At 44.1% G+C, this 19,172-nt stretch overlaps 1 protein-coding gene across 2 annotated transcripts in view; it reads left to right on the top strand.

Moving 5' to 3' along the window:
• Window positions 1–2,689: 2,689 nt before the first annotated feature.
• Window positions 2,690–19,172, top strand: part of FYTTD1 (forty-two-three domain containing 1) — a 129,862-nt gene continuing 113,379 nt past the window's right edge. The window contains exons 1-2 of one of the 2 annotated variants that reach the window (XM_086944594.1): window positions 2,690–2,928; window positions 13,879–13,995. In XM_086944594.1, the coding sequence (XP_086800720.1) occupies window positions 2,694–2,928; window positions 13,879–13,995 (352 nt within the window). In that variant the 5' untranslated portion in view covers window positions 2,690–2,693. The remainder of the gene's footprint in view (window positions 2,929–13,878; window positions 13,996–19,172) is intronic. The other variant, XM_086944593.1, reaches the window with a different exon arrangement.

Here is a 19,172-nt window from a genome sequence, read left to right as displayed (position 1 = left end):
ACGCTTCACACAAATGATGAGCAAGGTGATTCAGATTACATATGCCAGTCAGCAGCCATTACAGGGAGCAATACATCCCTTCATTTGTTAATATAGACAGACTCTCCACACGATCACTGGCTGTGCTCCGAACAAAAAGTGCATGGGTCAGGTGGTTTTGTCTGCCATCATCATCCCCCCAGGACAACTGGTTTCAACAGCAATGAACAAATACTGCAATGTTACCAGAATCAAACTGGAGCAGTCGGCCAGAAGAGAATGTTTAAAAAAATAGATTTGGTGAAGTGGTACTAGTATGTGACCCATACCCTGGCAGCAGGTTCTATCTCCCTTTGAACTGAACCCTTAAGTGAGTGATTCATCGGTAGGGCACCATGATAATTGGGCAATGTGACAGCAAAGTTGTCACCCAGAATGTGTTGTTTTTCAAAAAGTTTAAAGGGCCATTATCTGAAACATCAGCTGAGGGAAACTGGCAATGAGCCCTGCTGGCCAGTGTAAGTGCTGAGCCGACTGTGACAAGTTATGGAATAAGTAGTCGGCGGAGAGACACTAACGGTGATAATTATGTAGGCTACTCAGCTGTTCCTGAGACTCATCGCACTATCCAAGAGATTTGCTCACCAGGTGATCATTCTCGCTAAAACCTGAAAGTGCATCCTATATCTTCTACTTGTTATCTTAACTTTGAAGTATGAAGAGAGGCAGTGGGTTGCAATATTGCTGTGTGGATTATGTTCATTAAAAAAATTGATATTTTGTGAGGAATGTAATGTCCTGATTTCCCTTGAGGAAAGATCAGTCCAAAAGAATGGGGGGTGCCAGATGCTCTCTATGTGATAGTAATGTGTTGGAGAGGTCTGATGGACGCAAACATAAGTAATAAAATGCTGGGCTGGAGAAGGGCCAGTGCTTATCATGCAATCCACTATTTATTTATTTTTATATAGCACGGACATTACCCAAAGACAATAATGCCAACCCTCCCGATTCGAACGATAGACAACTGATTGCAAGGCTCGTCTCCTACCTCCTGATTCCTGCATGCAAAACCCCAATTCCTCTGCAGCCTTCAGATGGCAGGGGCTGGTCTTGTGTGGCTCGGATTATGCACTGACAGTATTCGTTTTATGTACTGTTTAGGGAAAAATTCCAATCACACATTGATTTGTTTTGTAGGTTATTTATAATGGTGTTGTCGATGTAGATCATCCACATCGACTGACTACACTATCTGAAGCGGCATCATGCCCGAATCATAGAGAATCCTAAGAATCAATCGACCAAGACTATCCTGACTTACACTGTACTTCTACAAACTGCCCTGAAGAAGCCCCAGGCCGGATGGCCGTGTAAAGGGGCAAAACACGTGTTGGCTGTTTCGTTCACTTACTATCACGGATAGAGTGACAACACACCATTATAAATAGCCTACAAAACGAATCAATGTGTGATTGGAATTTTTCCCTAAACAGTACAGCAAACGAATATTGCCCTGGCAATCCTGTTTGAACCTTACTTAAATTAGGGGGTTAGGGGTTTCCCCGTTAAGGGCCAGCACAAAAGAAGAAAATCATTGCTCAATATACTGCCAATAAGGTATCGGGACCTTTCACCCCTTATCTCCAATAACTATGCACTGACAGAAACCTGCTCCTGCGTGCAAGTACACAGCATTTTTGGGACACATTCTCTTCCTGCCATAGCGATTTCTCTATGCTCATGACATGTTTGGAAAAAACGTATATTATAATTTCTGATGTCTGATCCTGCAGCAGCACACTTGCAAGTCCTAAAGACGCGGATAGACCCAATGAAGGCCGCAACAGAAGTCAATGGGAGAAATACATTCTCCAGATTATTTTCTTTGAATGTCCCACTTTCCTCTTTCAAAATGTTGGCATATATGCCAAAGGTGCTAGAGTGCTTTGCAATAGAAATAGATAATTTTACATGAAGCTTAAGGTTACATAACCAAAGGTGTTCATACAATTACATTAGGCACAAGATTAGATTACCAAAGAAAAGAAAGGTTGAAATAATCCGAAAACCTGGGAGCATGGTACAAGTTATAAATTGCAGCAGAGATAGCAACTGAGCATCAGTAGCAGTTGTAGGCTGGTGCCTGGTAGTAAATAGAGTTATCAGGATGCAAGGCATTCATCAGTTTTTTATTTATTTTTTCTTTATTTAATGCGATTTTCTAAAGCGCGAACATTACCCGAAGGTGTCAGATCGCTTTACAAAAGAACCACTTGCGATACATGAGTTACATAAAAGATTCAAACAGGAAAAAAATTGCAAATGTACAAGTTGTAAAGTCACACAGGGAAGAGATACAAATAGAAAAAATTGAAAATGTACAAGTTGTAAAGTCACTCAAGGAAGAGATACAAATGGATAAACTCTAAGAATCACATAGGAATGGTAGTGAGTACAAAGGTCTACTACATATACTAGTGGTTAGAGTTATCTCTATAAACATATATATACAAATAGTAGATTTGCTCAGGATCAGAAAATCTACTAGGGAGGTTCTCAGTGGGTTAAATGGCCCCATGAATACTTCCTGCCAGGGCAGGTCAACCCCTGCACACCATTGAGGTTTCATCTGATGTGAAAGGTAGTCCCTCTTCACTGTCGCCAGCCTCCTTATCAACGCTGCCCGTTGCAGGCGCAAGGCGCCGTACGCAATGATGTCAGTGCGCATAGTGACGACGTCTCCGGCCCCAGCCGGCGCATGCGTAACAGAGGGCGGCCGGCTCGGTGTTCTGTGGAGAGGCGGCTCCGGGTCCCGGGGGGAGGTCGAGGCGGGGGCCGAGGCGGGGGCTGTCGCCCGAGCAGCCATGAGCGGCCTGGGCTTCGGGGACGTCGAGATGGACGGCTCCGAGGGCGGAGAGGTGCTGGACAAGATCGACATGTCTCTAGGTAACCCACCGGGCGCGCATCACTGGGGAGACGGGGATGCTGCTCCCTGCCGGCGGGGGCGGACCGGGCCATTTCACGCAGAGAGGGGGGGTTTATTAGTGAAGTTGTTAGCTCATCTGTAACCCAGCTTGAATGTTGCGGAGCATTGGAAGCATCCGACCCCCCATTTCTAGCGATGGTTCGCCCCTGCAGATGGTCTGTCAATAGGAGGACTGTACCATTCCCTTAGTACGCGGGTCAGTTCGGGTCACGTCACTCCTGGGCTGTCAGTTTCATGGTTAGGGTTCCATCTGTTTGATCGGGATTGGGGTTAGTTTGCAGGCCACAGGCGCTTAAAAGCAAGAAAAGAAGCACGTGTTCCTCAAACCTGTCAATTGCCCCATATCATAGGATTGGCCATTTAACTAGCACATCTGCACCTTAGCGCTGTTAGATTCAAATTCTCCCTCTCAAGATCTGCCCTGCAAGCACTGGCACACCTAGTGCCGGTGACTCTGAGTGCGCACCCACATGATCCACGCCCAGCAAGACCAGCACGTGCAGAGGAGACCTTGTATTTACATTTTAACTTGGAGGAGTGGTCAGATCTGTTCTTAAACTTACATTGGTCATTACTCCGATCAATGTCATCAACGCCCTCTCTCCATAGTCACAGAGAAGTACTTTTACAATTTCTTTCATTATATTTCACTGACGTTAACTGGATTCCCCCAGGAGTCTCATGTAACTGTGCTCTTTCCTTTGTAAACCTCTTGGCTTGCAGAGGTGAACTCTCTTCTCTGCATCATCCGGCTGATCTACCTCCATCCACTACGTGCCAGAATGTAGTAAAACTGTACTACACAATTAGTACTAGTCAAGTCAAGTCAAAAAGCTTTATTCGATTGTTCATAGTAACAACCATAAAAGCAGATTTCAGTAAACATACATTGACGCATAAAATCCACGCATTGTTAAAAACGACATAGAATAGGAAATCACAAGCAGAATATACAGTAAAAAATATATATATATATATATATATAAATATACATGATTATGTTAGTTAAAATATATCTGTCAGCAACACAATTACCCCGCCATACTTTTCCTAAATTTAATTGCTAGTTTTAAAAAGCTGCATACAAAAAAAGTGCAATCACAGCTTAGGAGTTGGAGGTAATAAAGTGCTGGTCTGATTTGTGCAAAATTCATTTGTTTGAGGCATGGTTTCGTCAGCAGAAAGCGGTCATAACCTGACAAGGGCCATGACAGGTACGGTTCCATGCGCAAAGAGGTTTTTAGTAGCACATGTTTCCGGACACTGTCTTTCTTTAATTCAACCTCCTCCCGAGCCAAATACCTAGATGCAATGAAGGTCTTCTTCACAAAAATAACATCAGATTTAGTGATGGAATCTGGGGTTGCAAAAAGATCGGGACGCCCTAGTTCAGAAAAACAGTTACTGATATATTTAATCCAAGGGACTTTGAACCCGTTTTCCCATGTTAATGCTTCTTTCAGGATTTGTTGGGTAAGGGGTATATCAGTATTTAGCCAACAGTTTAGCCAACAAAGTAAGGGATTTACGGCTATCCTATCGCATAAATAGGGCATGCCAAACTCTTCATCGGCAGAAAAGTTTGCTGTTCCCCTTGGAACCCTCAAATCCCGTTTTAAAAAACTATTTTCTGCAACCTCCAGGCCTCTAGAGGAGGCATACCCCCATAGCTCACTTCCATAGCATGCAATAGCAGTGCTCTTAGCTTGATAGAGTTGGAGCAATGCGGCCACCGGACTATTACCCATTTTTCTTGCGAAGTCCAGTATTGCTGCATTGGCTCTAGTTACCTCTCCCATTTTTCTCTGTACTGCGGGTCCCCAATTTAGTTGATGATCAAAGAGGACACCGAGGTAGGAAAATGTTTTAGGTACAGGAATTGTTTCCCCATGAACGTTAAAGGAGTTTGGCTTTTTTTTCCCTAGGCCTACCTTCATGAAGTAAGATTTTGAGTTATTGATACTCAGGTCTCGGGACTTCATAAAAGCATGGAAAGAATTTAGCAGGGCTTGTAGGCCAATTGCAGTCCTGGATATCAGGACTGCGTCATCCGCGTAGAGCAGAACCGGCAAGCCTTTCCGGCCGACATAGGGGTAATCTACTCCTGTACTTAAAAGATGCTCTTCCAGGTCATTAATGTATAGGTTGAAGAGGAATGGGGCTAGAATACACCCTTGGCGGACGCCCCGATGTATTCCAAAGTCCCTCGTTACTTTTAAGTCTTGTGTATAACGAACATTTGCTCTTGTATCGGAGTGCATGTCGGCTAGTAAATTTATCAGGTTCTGCTCTACACCCAACACACAATTAGTACTATTTGATTTGAAGTTTATTTCTAGCAAGAAAGGAAGGACCCCTACAAAGTTCTCAGGCATAGCTGTCAGACAAGGACCCTACTGATAAAGAACTAGCTAAAGTTCCACCTCCACAACAAACAACCACAATAAGAACGGTATTGAATCGTAAACATTCCATCTGACGTATTGGAATAAAGTCAACAGTGACCCAATAGTTTATGAGTAAAATGTAAAGCAAATTAACGATTATAACAAAGATGTAAGTCCAGTATATGCAACAGCTTTTCTACCTTTCCTGAAAGAGAAACTCCCCAAAAATATATTTGAGTACAATACATGTTTTTTATAACTAGTTGGAACCATAGGCCTGCTAGTTCTTTAAGATTAATCACCACTTCTATCTTAATGCTCTCACCCACGCCCCCTACATACGTCAGTCCCACCAGTGGTGTCGCCGTCCGTTATATTTTCTCAGTAGTCATTCTTACGGTATTATTCCTTCATCAATTGGCGCTCTCCCCCAATCCCTATCAATCTGCACTCTTACCAAATTTCGACTGATCAAGAAGGAACACAGAAGCTATTAATTCTTGCTTCTGGAATAGATCTCAACCTATCTCTCCAACCATATGGCAATAATGCATGGTTCATTTTAGTTGTATTTTATTCTGTTTCCATAGTGTAATTTATTCTTCCTTTACTTGTGCAGCTCTCTGATACCTTGAATGTTTACTTTGAGTTTTAAAGAAACATAATAGTAAATATTTGTTTACATAACCCTCATTCATTAGTAGAGTACTTGTCATATTGATATTAGATTCACCTTCCATTGAATAACTTTCCTTGCTAACAAGATAGCACTCCATGTTCCACCGTCTCTAACCCTTCAACAAGATGTCCTACTTGGGAACCCTGATCATTTGTACTGGTCCAGTAAATGTTGACTTTGCATTCATTAATCTTCCAAGTTTTCTCCACAATTACCAAGCTACCAACAACAGACTTACATTCTTTGGTTCTCCTAGTACGATAATGGCACTCTTTGCTCTGTTTCTGTTTGTCAACAATGTTATCCTTAACACCTTAGCTGCGTGTAAACATTTCTCCCCAGTGCTGCGCTGTCCATTAGAACTAGTGCTGAATGGACGTTCAATGGTCGTGCGCAGCACTGGGGAGGTAGCGCTGCTGACGACCATTGGCCGTCAGCAGCACTTAAGGGGTTAACATGCTGCAGCACTTCATCCTTCTTTAGAAATCTGCTAACCCTCTAGCCAGCCATTTGAAGTAGGGCTCAGTGATTGCGCATCAAAGGTGTTTACCGTCGTTAGAACTGTGTCAAAACAGGGGGTGACTCCATCATAGTGGTGGAGGAGCGTCACCCTACTGAGCCAGTCAGTGAAAAATTAAAATGATTTTTATTTTATTTTTTCCACTGACTGACTGAGCCAGGGAGTCTTGGGCAGGGCAGGATCTTGGCAGGGAGGAGTGGTGGGTCCATTGTAATGTGCGCATGTCTGTTTGGCCAGCTGTCTTAGGCCTGCCAAACAAACATGCGCACTTGTGTTTCTCCAACCCAGCTGTGTTGCAGCACAGGCTCTCAGGCACTGTGAGCAGCAAACCAGGCCGCTCAGACCAATCCTTGCGCTGCTCCCATTTGATCCCCATTGAGAGCAGCATCTGGATTGGGTGGAGAACCTGCGCTGGTGTCCCAGGGACTACTGTGACCCCATCAGGAGCATGAGAGAAGAGAAGCACTAAGAAGGCCAGCAGGACAGGTAAAGATTGTTTTTGCTTAAGTTTGTTTTTGCTTTTTATTTCCCTAATATCCCCCCACCCCCCACTTAAGTTTTGCGACAGCCGCCACTGGGCGTAACAATAGCCCCTGCTGTGCAGAGGTGGCAGGCCCCTGGTCTCAGAGCTCCTGACAGGGTTCGGAGCATGGGGGCTCATGCTATGTTACTCCACTGCTTTAGAACTCAATACATTTGATTTTTTATCCAACAAAAATTGTTGGATAATCTCCTTGCCCACTTGCTACAGTAGGGCTATTTTTAGCACCCACTCGTCTGTTCTGGCGAGTGAACGTAAGCTGGAAGTAACAGGTTTTCTGCTCATTCAGAAAGTGAATGAGCAATAAAGACTCCTTTAAATTATATTTTTATCATGACACATTTGCTGTCTGTTGAAGGACAGAGGTCAAATGTCTGTTTGTCTTTTCACTAATTGTTTCCTATCCTGGAAACTGGTGTCTACTTTTCTTTCACTTATTACAGTTAGAGGTCTTTGTCAAGTGAGCTGTCTGACATTCACTGTGAAACAAAAAGCTGTAAGATCTCGGGTTTTTATTTCTAACTCACAGCATACAAACAGCTTGTAAATGAATAGTACAAATATTTCACAGTATTTCAGGAATGACAAAGAACTTTTTTTTGTATAATTCATAAGTGTAATGCAAACAAAGATTTAAATAGGAGCAAAACAAATCCAAACACTTGGTGATGTGCAAATGACAAATATTTGCAGAAAGCCAATTTCCCAATATAACACACTATATAGTTTTATGAGGAAAGACATATGTCCGCGGACAAATGGGGCTATTTTAATGGAAATCTGCAGATTGCAAATGAGTGTTACTGCTTAAAACCTAAATTATGTATTTATTAAAATCATTTTTAAACATGATTTGAGAAACATTCTTGCCCTTGCCCTGATGACAATGCGGTTCATGAACTTAGGCAAGTCAGTGGTCATGTGTATCCTTTATATTGCTAGATTTGTATTCTATATGGAGCTTAGTCTAAACTAAGTCTATATTAATTCAAGCTTAATTATTTTTTTGGACAGCACAATGTTTTACTCCGGTATTTGAAGCTGCTGTCATGTGATAAAGAAGAAAATGACGAGTCAGTGAATTCAATATTTGTCCACAATCACATAAATTGAGTCCAGTTTAGGGGTCAAAAGCTTTATAATTAGGTCAAGTAGATTATTTAAGTCACTAGACCTACAGGTCTAGTAACATATTAATGATTTTTCGAGGCCTGCTTAGGAGTCCTTTCCTTCACAATTGACAGCTAAAATCTGTCGCTATCACCATGTCCATAGTAAATAAGTAATAAATCATTTGCTACTGTAATCCATCACTATTCTTAATATTTCATATTTGGAGAAAGTAACACATGGTCCTGCAAAGTATGTCTGTTTTTCTCTACGGTCCATTGGGTAAGGGTGCTTGATGAAATGATTACTCGGGTGACGCTTGTAATCCAGTTTGGAGTACAAGAGGATGCAGGTCCAGTCCCTCAGGGCACCTCTCAGGCCACAGATAGCAGATCCAATCCTTGTCTGCAGATTTAGAAAGTGTTTTGTGGTGCCGCACTTTGGGATAAAACAGACAAGCTCAATAAGCATATGGAAGATTATTAATTAAGAGTAAAAGTAGAAAATAGAAAACATGCCACCACCTAAGTTTGGCAGGCATATGCTTGAAAGTACCACCAAAGCCACCATACTCAGAAGCAACATATTAGTCCTCTTGGGGTGAGAAAATATTGATGCACAATACCATTCCAAGGTGTCTCCTCTGTAAACATCCCTCGGGTGGCCAACTTGGATGGTAAAGTGTATAATGTATCCGTGATTCAAGATGGCCTACTTCTGCTGCTAAACTTGGTAGATATATTGGAACATTATAGCAGCAATACACTATTGACCCCAGGCCACCCCCCACGGCGCCTGCGCTGTAACCGCGTCTCTGCCCTCCGGCGCCGCAGGTTCACTCCTGGCCTCGGTGTCCCCCTGCAATCTGTTTTTTTCTGCTGTTGCCCACTGTGAATTGTGCATTTATTTTGTAATTCCTTTCTCTGCTGTTGCCCACTTGTGATTTGTGCATTTATTTTGTGATTCGTTATTTTCGTACTTGCTGTTGGTATCCCTGCCCTCTGTGTGTGCCCCCGCTCCCCGCCGCTGCTCCCTCGCGGCCCGCCCTTTTTCTTTGTACCCCCTGCCCATTTGCCGCCCTGCTCCCGCCTCCCAGCTGCTCCTCCCTCCCACTTCGCCTCATATGGAGGCCGCATGGCGGCCGCGCAGCGGACGCGCCGCTGTCGAGCTGCGCCCAGCGCCAGGACCCCTGGCCCTCGACGATGCCAGCCACGGACCCTTCACCTGCCAAGCCTGCAAATTCACCTGCCTCCAAACCTGCACCGCACCTGCCAAGCCAGCCACCAGCAACAATCACCTCAAGTCCATCCTGCTCAACACCCGCTCCGTCCACAGGCACGCTGTCGAACTCTGTAACCTCCTCGACACAACATCACCAGACGTCGCCTTCCTCACAGAAACCTGGATGAACGCCTCCTCAGCCTCCGACATCGCCATAGCCATCCCTGATGGCTACAAGATCACCCGGAGGGACCGCGACAACCAAACCGGAGGAGGCGTTGCCATCGTCCACAGAAACACCATCCAAATCAGGACGAACTCCGACGACACCCTCACCGCCGCCGAGCACCTTCACTTCCAGATACACACCGACCCCAAGACCACCATCAGAGGCACTCATCTACAGACCCCCGGGACCACGCACACAATTCAGCGAAGCCGTCGCAGACTTCGTCAGGCCGCACGCCCTAACCTCCTCAGACTACATCCTCCTAGGGGACCTCAACTTCCACCTGGATAACAACAATAACAGCAACACCGCCACCCTGCTGGACAACCTCGCCAACCTCGGGCTGAAGCAACTGGTGAACACCCCCACCCACTACGCTGGCCACACGCTTGACCCCATCTTCTCCTCCAGCAAACACATCTCCTTCAGCCACTCCACCGGACTTCACTGGACAGATCACAGCTGCGTCCACTTCAACTTCAGGAGAACCACGACCCACCACCACCCGCAACGGGTTCCCCGCAGAAGCTGGAGCAAGATCACCGCCGACCAGCTCACCACCTCCCTCAGCCAGAACCAGCCCACCAACACGACGGACCCCAACGAAGCAGCCCGCAACCTCACACAGTGGCTCACCAACTGCGCCAATGACCTCGCACCACTGAAGAACCCTCCCAGCCGACCCGGCAGCAAGAAAGCCTCGTGGTTCACCAACGACCTCAAAAACTCAAGAAAACCTGCCGCACCCTCGAGAAAGCCTGGCGCCACAAACAGAAAACATGACAGCCCTCAAGAACGCCACCCGCAAACACCACCAGCTGATCCGCACCACCAAAAGGACAACATTCAAAGAACGACTGGACAACAACACCCACAACAGCAAGGAATTCTTCAGCATTGTTAAAGAGCTCTCCAACCCCAGCGCCTGCAACAACGACATCACACCCTCGCAAGACCTCTGCGACTCACTCTCCTCGTTCTTTCACCGCAAGATCGCCGACATACACAACAGCTTCGGTGCACAGACCACGCACCGAACCAGCGCCCCCCCCACCACCACCCTCTGCACCTAGACCTCGGTCAGCACCGAAGACACCACCCGCACGATGAACACCATCCACTCCGGCTCCCCAACCGACCCATGCCCACACCACATCTTTAACAAAGCCGACTCCATCATCGCACCCCAACTCCGGGACATCATCAACTGCTCCTTCGCATCCGCTACATTCCCGGAGAGCTGGAAACATGCCGAGCTCAGCGTCCTCCTGAAGAAACCCACTGCGGACCTCAAGAACCTCCGCCCCATCTCGCTCCTCTCTTTTCCTGCCAAAGTCATCGAGAAGACAGTCAACAAACAACTCTCCGCCTTCCTCGAGACAAACGGAATCCTCGACCCCTCTCAGTCCCGTTTCTGAGCAAACCACAGCACCGAGACCACCCTCATCGCAGCTACCGATGACATCCTGTCCCTGCTCGACAACGTGAAACAGCTGCCCTCATCCTCCTGGACCTCTCAGCAGCCTTCGACACCGTATACCACAGCACCCTGATACAGCGCCTCAGCAACACCGGAATCAGAGGAACGGCCTTGGAGTGGATCATCTCGTTCCTCGCCGGAAGAACCCAGAGAGTCCGCCTCCCCCGTTCCGATCCGCGGCCACCGAAGTCATCTGCGGCGTTCTGCAAGGATCCTCGCTCAGCCCCACCCTTTTCAACGTCTACATGAGCCCCCTCGCAGCCATCGCACACCAACACAACTTTATCATCCCCTACGCGGACGACACCCAGCTGATCCTCTCCCTCACCAACGACCCCGCCACCGCCAGAGCCAGCCTCCAGGAAGGAATGAAAGACGTCGCGGAATGGATGAAGCTCAGCCGTCTGAAACTGAACTCAGACAAGACTGAAGTCCTCATCCTGGGACGACTCCTGGTGGCCCCCAGCCCTGGGCACCGCCCCCAAGCCAACGGACCATGCACGCAACCTGGGCTTAATACTGGACTCCTCCCTCACGATGACCAAGCAAGTCAACGCCGTCTCGTCATCCTGTTTCATCACCCTGCGCATGCTCCGAAAGATCTTCCGGTGGATCCCCACCGAAACCAAGAAGACGGTCACCCAGGCCCTCGTCACCAGCTGTCTGGACGATGGGAACACCCTCTACGCTGGAACCACAGCCAAACTCCAGAAAAGACTCCAGCGCATACAGAACGCTTCGGCACAACTCATCCTGGACATCCCCCGTCACAGCCACATCTCTGCCCATCTGAAAGACCTGCACTGGCTCCCCGTCAGCAAGAGGATCACGTTCAGACTCCTCACCCACGCACACAAGGCTCTCCACGACATGGGGCACAAATACCTCAACAGCCGCCTCACATTCTAAACACCCACCCGCCAGCTCCGATCCGCCAGCCTCGCCCTCCCCCCACGAATTCGCAAAGCCACCGCCGGAGGAAGATCCTTCTCCGACCTGGCGGCCAAGACATGGAACTCCCTCCCCATCCACCTACGTCTGACCCAGGACCATCTCTCCTTCAGGAAACAACTCAAGACCTGGCTGCTTGAGCAGTAGGGACTACCCCCCCCTCCCAGGGCCTTGAGACCCTAGCGGGTGAGTAGCGCGCTTTACAAATTTGTTGATTGATTGATTGACTATGGACAGTTCCATTCTAAGATGGGTGACTATTTTAGAAATATTGGCCACATAGAATGCGGCACACTTTTGATAATAGTGTATTGATGTGTTACTTCAAATGCCGATTTCTCCCGTTCCTTAAAACACCTAACTGTGAGGTCTGTACAACTGCTGAAATAATTTGTCCTGTTTTACATACTTTGGTCCAGTTAGCATTACAACCCAGGTTTCCTTGATTTTTTTTATTTTTACATTTGGCAGCATAATCACTATAAAACATACTTCTCCTAAAAGTACAAAGAGTCTCCGCTTTAAAATCCATGAACATAAAGACTCTAAATTCTTTATTAATACTAGAACTCTAGTTTGAAATGTTTCCAGGCAGTGTTTTCTACGGATCTTTAACATAAGTTATTTTAAAATATTGTTTTGGTAGTTCTTGCAACTAAAGCATTGTGAGATAAAGTAACACAAAAGAATATCCCATACCAGACAAGTGGGAAGGCAGCTCTACTGTTCTGACTTTTTAATCCTGACACAACCTCCTTTCTACCAAAAAAAAGAAATGTATTAATGATGACGTCGCACCGTAAAGTTCCTTAATGGTGAAAAATTCAAACATTGATAACACTGCAATTTAAAATACAACCATTTTATTTATTGTCTAAACTGTTCATATTAATCCAAAGTGCTAGCTCAGAATATACCTAATAATTTCAGCTTCCAGTTTGAGCCGTTGCTACGCTAAAACCGAAGTAATTCCTAAAATCATTTGCCCCAAAAATCTTTCACTGCTGGATAGAGCCAAAATTCCAAAGAAGGTTGGTAATCCTTCTACGCATATGTTTCTTTACCCTATCACGTGAGCAGAGGAAGACTTTCAGATGGTTTATTTCAAAATTAAGAACACTTTGGTCTTGACACAGCTTACATAACAACATTCCTGAATTCTGATTTACACAGTCTGATATGTTAAACTATTAGGAACCCGTCTAAAAAAAATAATACACTTGGGTTTGGTCTCTGCCAATATCATTCACGTTTTGCCCCTACCCACCACAGCATAAGGCAAGGAGGAATGAGCCACACCACTTTAGCTTTTGGCTTTCTTGCCTCGTGAGTCACAACTTTTTTCCTCATCACAAGTGTATAACAGCTTACAAAGTGCTTTTCAGTGCTAAGCTGTGCTGGACTAGCCATGTTGGGCAACCATGAACAGTAACTTACCTCTTTCAAGTTTCTGTCTCCTGCAGTGTTTGGTTTCTCTTTTTTTTCCAGTTTATACATTTTTGAAGGCTGGCTTTACTTTCCAACCTGACCTATATATATTTTTTTTTTTTATTCCTCCTTTGAATTTTTTTTTTTTAATGTACTACTCACTCCTCCAGCTTGCCAAGGCAAACCTCTAGGCTTTGTCAATGTTTGTTATTCTTTCTGTTGAAAGAAGTAGCTCTTGAAACAAGACAAAAATTGCTGTGGTTGGGCATCACTATAGCTGAGAATTGTGTATGATTTTGCTTGCTACGGTTTCATTACACTCTTTTTTTTTTTTTTCTTTTTTTTTTCTCTCTCAATTTAACAGATGATATTATTAGAATGAACAGGGCGCAGAAACGCAGGCTGAATACCCGATACTACCCATATGCAAATGGTCGTTTCAGGCCAGGAGGGAGCAGGTGGGGATTCCAGCAACAAAAAGGTATTTGAAATGCTGCCTCTAGCCTTGTTCTTCTCTTTGTGCTGGAAGCCAGTGTTTTGTGTCATTTGTGATTGAGCAGTTTTGCGTGTTCCCAATATGTGGTTACTTCATATGCAAAAAATAACTGATCAGTAAAGCTGAAAATTTCTTTTCAAGTTCGGAAAATGTTCCTGTGTACATTTTTTAAACCCTTATTAAGAGGACTGTGCAACTTTTAATATGGCTTGCTCCAGGTGTTACACTCCTGATCTCACTATCTGAAAATTACTGACTCGAGGTTGTTTTAAACCCTTATGACTTGGCATCAGGAAGCACAGTCATCGTGAGCCGCATGACCTTTTTCAGGAACTAACATTATGGAGAGATGCCCCCTGAAGCACATTGTTTTTCAAATCGCCCATGGTTTTAAACAAATGACTTTAGAGACCATGCCTGTGTATCAACTTTGCATATTATAAAATGCTGTTTCAGTCTAGTTGCCTTTAAATTTGTTTATAATTCTGTTGAAAAAGTCTGTGGTTTTCATTTTAGCATGCTCCTTGAATTAAAGTTTTGCCTATTTCACTTAATTTTCTGCTATAGTCCCTCATTCTATAGCTGCTGCCGCACACAGCAAGCTCCCAACGTTTATTAGCACATAGAGTATCACCCCCTATCTTGAGGTAAAGTAGCCTTATTTTGTGCTGTCATAGACACTGTGCACCCCCACAGTGATCCAGATAAACTCTGCTTTCCTCTGTGGCCCTTCGCTCCTGTACCCAAATTAATGCCATCTAGTCTGAATTAGAGGCTCTGAAGGAAAGTACCTAAAATGTCTTCTACTAGTCTTTGGTCCAGTTTTTTTACTGTGCATTTGTTTTCTCCTTTGCTACTCTCTGCCATGTTTGGCACCACCAGAGTTTTATTGATCCTGTGTCTCTTTAGGGAGAGAGGAGTCTTGCTTATCATGTATGCCCTGCGCATGCGCCTAATATATTTCCTTTTATGGTGAAAACTCACGAAGCCATTTTCTGGAGAAAGTAAAAGGCTTCAGCTCGAAAATATGCTTTAAAATAACACTTGCTTTAAGACCAGCACAATACCCAACAGTGCTGAGTGTTTGTATCAGTGATCACTAGGATTGGATAAACAATTCATTCTCATGGCAAAAAGCATTGATGATCGTAGTCAGTCAGAGGAGTCTCATTATGTGAAAAATGCCCCTGGTGGAGTAGGAGCTGGGGGATTGCTAGACACTTTTATAGCCGAGTTCCTCAATACTCTTTCAAGAATTAATTTACTCTGGCCTCCCCAAGGATAGCCTTAATTGCTTTGTTGTGTCATTGTGTCTCACCCTTTAGTAATATGAGCAGATCTCCGGGATAACTCTGAAGGTGCAGGTTTGTGGGTGTTCTCAGATTTAAAAGCATTGCAGCCAATCTAACAAAAAATTGGAAGGGTCAGCCTCGAGGTTTTATAAATAGTAAAATGTATTTCTTCATACTTGCCAAAACAGTGAAGTACAAGGGATTCAGTTTTTTTTCTCCACCTTTGGGGCCATCGGGTGGCCTAGGTTATTGTATTTTTTTTTTTAATTTAGTCCACCTACACTCTGAAGGGTTTAATTGCTCTTGAGCTCAAACAGATGCTATTAGTTCTGAGTAACCCTGAAATAATTCCTTAATGTTTCATAAAGGTTCTGTATTAAATATCCTCTGGAAACAAAAATTACTTAAAAAGAGCTCTATTGGATTCAGAAGGATTTTAACCAACGGTAGTCATTGTAGAACCACGTCCTGTTTATGGGGAGCTTGGTATTTGACTCTAATGCAGAGGTCTTCAAACGTTTTGATGCCGAGACCCCATGTCAAACATTTTAAGGCATAAGGGCCCCCTACTGGTGCACATTTCTAGAACCTGGTACTCATCATTGACAAACATAACCCCCCCCCCTTAATTTCCACAGCAAATAATTCTTATGGTGGGGAAATAATATTGAACAGTGTTTAGCAAACCAAAGGTCAGTGAGCATGGTGATGTAGTCAAAACAAAGGGCCTCATTTATGAGGAATTGGCTTATGGCAGCGCCGCAAGTCTTCTTGCTGTGCTGCCCTAGGCCAATGTTGAAGGGCAGGAATACAATGCACCGTATTTATGAGATACAGTGCATTCCTGTCCTTTTCCCTTGCGTTGATGCACAAATTGCTGCCTAGCACCAGCATAGGCAGGGTTGTTTTTGTACAGGAAGGGGCGCCTTCCTTCACAAAAACAAACCAGGGAGGCGTTTTCCTCTTTCTATGTGAGCTGCAGAATGCAGCACACATGGAAAGGGGAAAACGAGGAGAAATGAAAACATTTCTCCCCGTTACTCCACCACTGGGTAGGCGTCCATTTTTGGAGCTGCCCCACGTTTACGCTATTTTGTAAATATGGGGCAGCATCAAAATCCATGGGTGTTGTGTGGGAACCCCACGCAAAGCCCATGGAAAACCTCCTTGATGCAGAGTAAGGCAACGCAGTGACTTGCGCTGCCATGTCTTACTTAATAACTATGAGGCCATGTAGAGTGACTTTGCACTGCCTCATAGGTATGGTTTAGAGGGTTGCGCCACAGGAGCGTCAAAAACTGATGCTCTGGCGTTGCAAGCCTCTCCTAAATGAGCACCAAAATATTCTGTACGTTTCACCATCCACTGTCTGCATATAAAATAATGGGCAGCGTAAATGAAAAATACATAAAAAAAGTTGTTACTCAGTGGGAAATGCACAGTGGTACATTATGAAACCTCTATTAGTTAATGCACTGCAGAGGTCTGTGTGTTACCAGAGAGCCACAGAATTAAATCTTGATTGGTGCAGGTGAGAATTGTGATGGGTATTTTTTTGAACTACGAGGTCACAGCATGTGACAGAAAGCACTGTGAATATATGTCATTATTTTATACTTGCATTACAGACAGTGTAAGATAGAATGCTGCAAAATGTGCAAATAGTTTTTCGATAAAATGGTGCTTCCAAAATGTAGATTTTAGTAATTCCAGAGCGGATGTAATGCTATTTTTTTAAAGATACAGGATACACGAGTACGTGTACCTAGAAAGAACGGAATATTTTTGAGGTACTTTACCATTGAGGGAAATAGACATTTTTCTCGAAGTAGCAGGCTAAGACATTATACAGAAACGCCTTCGTAAGTTATACTCGGGCGTAAGAGAAAACCAGTGTCGGCAATTCCGTTAAAAAACACAATGCCCGCGTTAGTCTGTTCGTGCACTATCCTACAGCGCGTAAGAATGCAAGTTCTGTCTAGAACAGTGCCCGCATTCAAATCTCTACCGGCGTTTACCTGCTCGGTTTATCGCAGCGTCTCCTCGTCAGCTTCCCGGCTTTCGTGTTCACTTAGGGCGCCATATTTAAACGTTAAAACGTGCACTGCCAACTATTAGCGCCATGTTTGGCGAGGCACGTAATATATAATAGTGAATAACTCTTAAATGCGGTATGATTGCTTCATACATATCGGTATCCTAACTCGTAGCGTGGTCTTTAGAAACAAAGATAGGACTAAATATATGATATCTTATTTTTATTAATAGTTAACTAGGGGTTACTGGTACGAACGAAATTTTGAATACGTTAAACTTCCAATAAATACTAGCATCTTACACGAAGTAAAAAATAATAAATGATGTAGTGAAGACCCGATTACAAATTGACCGTAAACAACAAAATAATTTATTTACTTAGGTATAAAATAACTATGATGCAGCAATCATACCGCATTTAAGAGTTATTCACTATTATATATTACGTGCCTTGCCAAACATGGCGCTAATAGTTGGCAGTGCACGTTTTAACGTTTAAATATGGCGCCCTAAGGGAACGCGAACGCGAAAGCCGGGAAGCTGACGAGGAGACGCTGCGATAAACCGAGCAGGTAAACGCCGGTAGAGATTTGAATGCGGGCACTGTTCTAGACAGAACTTGCATTCTTACGCGCTGTAGGATAGTGCACGAACAGGCTCGAACGCGGGCATTGTGTTTTTTAACGGAATTGCCGACACTGGTTTTCTCTTACGCCCGAGTATAACTTACGAAGGCGTTTCTGTATAATGTCTTAGCCTGCTACTTCGAGAAAAATGTCTATTTCCCTCAATGGTAAAGTACCTAAAAAATATTCCGTTCTTTCTAGGTACACGTACTAGTGTATCCTGTATCTTTAATTGCTGCATCGGATCTGATGTACCCTTCAGTGAGAATACACCTATACTACGATAGGTGAGTTTTTCACAAAACAATATGAATAAGAAGCACCTTATGTTTATAAATAATAGCTCCCACATATATATAATTTTCAAAAAACTTACTATGATAGTATACCTTTGTTTCAGGCTCTTCTAACTGATTTCTACATATCACAAAAGCATTGTGAAGCTTTGTTTTGGCAAGACTTAATTGTGACTGAGGTAATACTCTGCTATCTTTATTAATGGAATGGTGCGTTTGGGACTACTTTTATTCAGTATCTACCTTTTGAGCACCTAGTGTATGATATACCTGGTTTCACTGGAATAACTTTTCCTTTCTTTTCTTAATTTTATGGGTTAATTTTGGTAGCCTCCTGAATTGACTTGTTTGGCTTTATACACTTTTCTTGGTGGAATTGGTTATGGGTAATATAATATCTCTATTAGTTGGTACAACTAATAATGTAAATATGTTTGGGTTTCAGCCCTGATGAAGTCTGTTGATGCAAGGATTAGCATCAGACGAAACACGTGTTGGCTGAAAGTCAATTAAGGACAAAATTGTGAATTGGAGTGAAGAAATACCAATAAAGGAGATTGGAATACTGGAATTGTGGAATTTTCATTAACTAAAGACTTTACTGTGGCAAGGAAGATATCACCTCTGCACTAAATATTATTGAACATTGTACCGGATTGGTGAATTTACAACCTAGTGATTAATTTTGTGGAGCTCAGAGAGATACTGTTTTGATTGTCTATTTCCCTGGAGTTCCGGGGTATCTTGGGTCACTGTTGGTAACCAGTACCTTTCTCTCTTGGAGTTCACTTTTCAGATTTAGCTGAATTTGTAATATATTCCTGTACTCAGAGCTGTGCGCCTGATCTTTGACTTGGTTGCCAAATTAGCATTAAAAGTTTTGGATTGCAGGGACAAGTGAAGCTGGGGAA

Source organism: Lissotriton vulgaris, chromosome 11 (genome assembly GCF_964263255.1).
Source record: "Lissotriton vulgaris chromosome 11, aLisVul1.2, whole genome shotgun sequence".
NCBI lineage: Eukaryota > Metazoa > Chordata > Amphibia > Caudata > Salamandridae > Lissotriton > Lissotriton vulgaris.
This window is presented reverse-complemented; position numbering and strand designations above follow the sequence as displayed.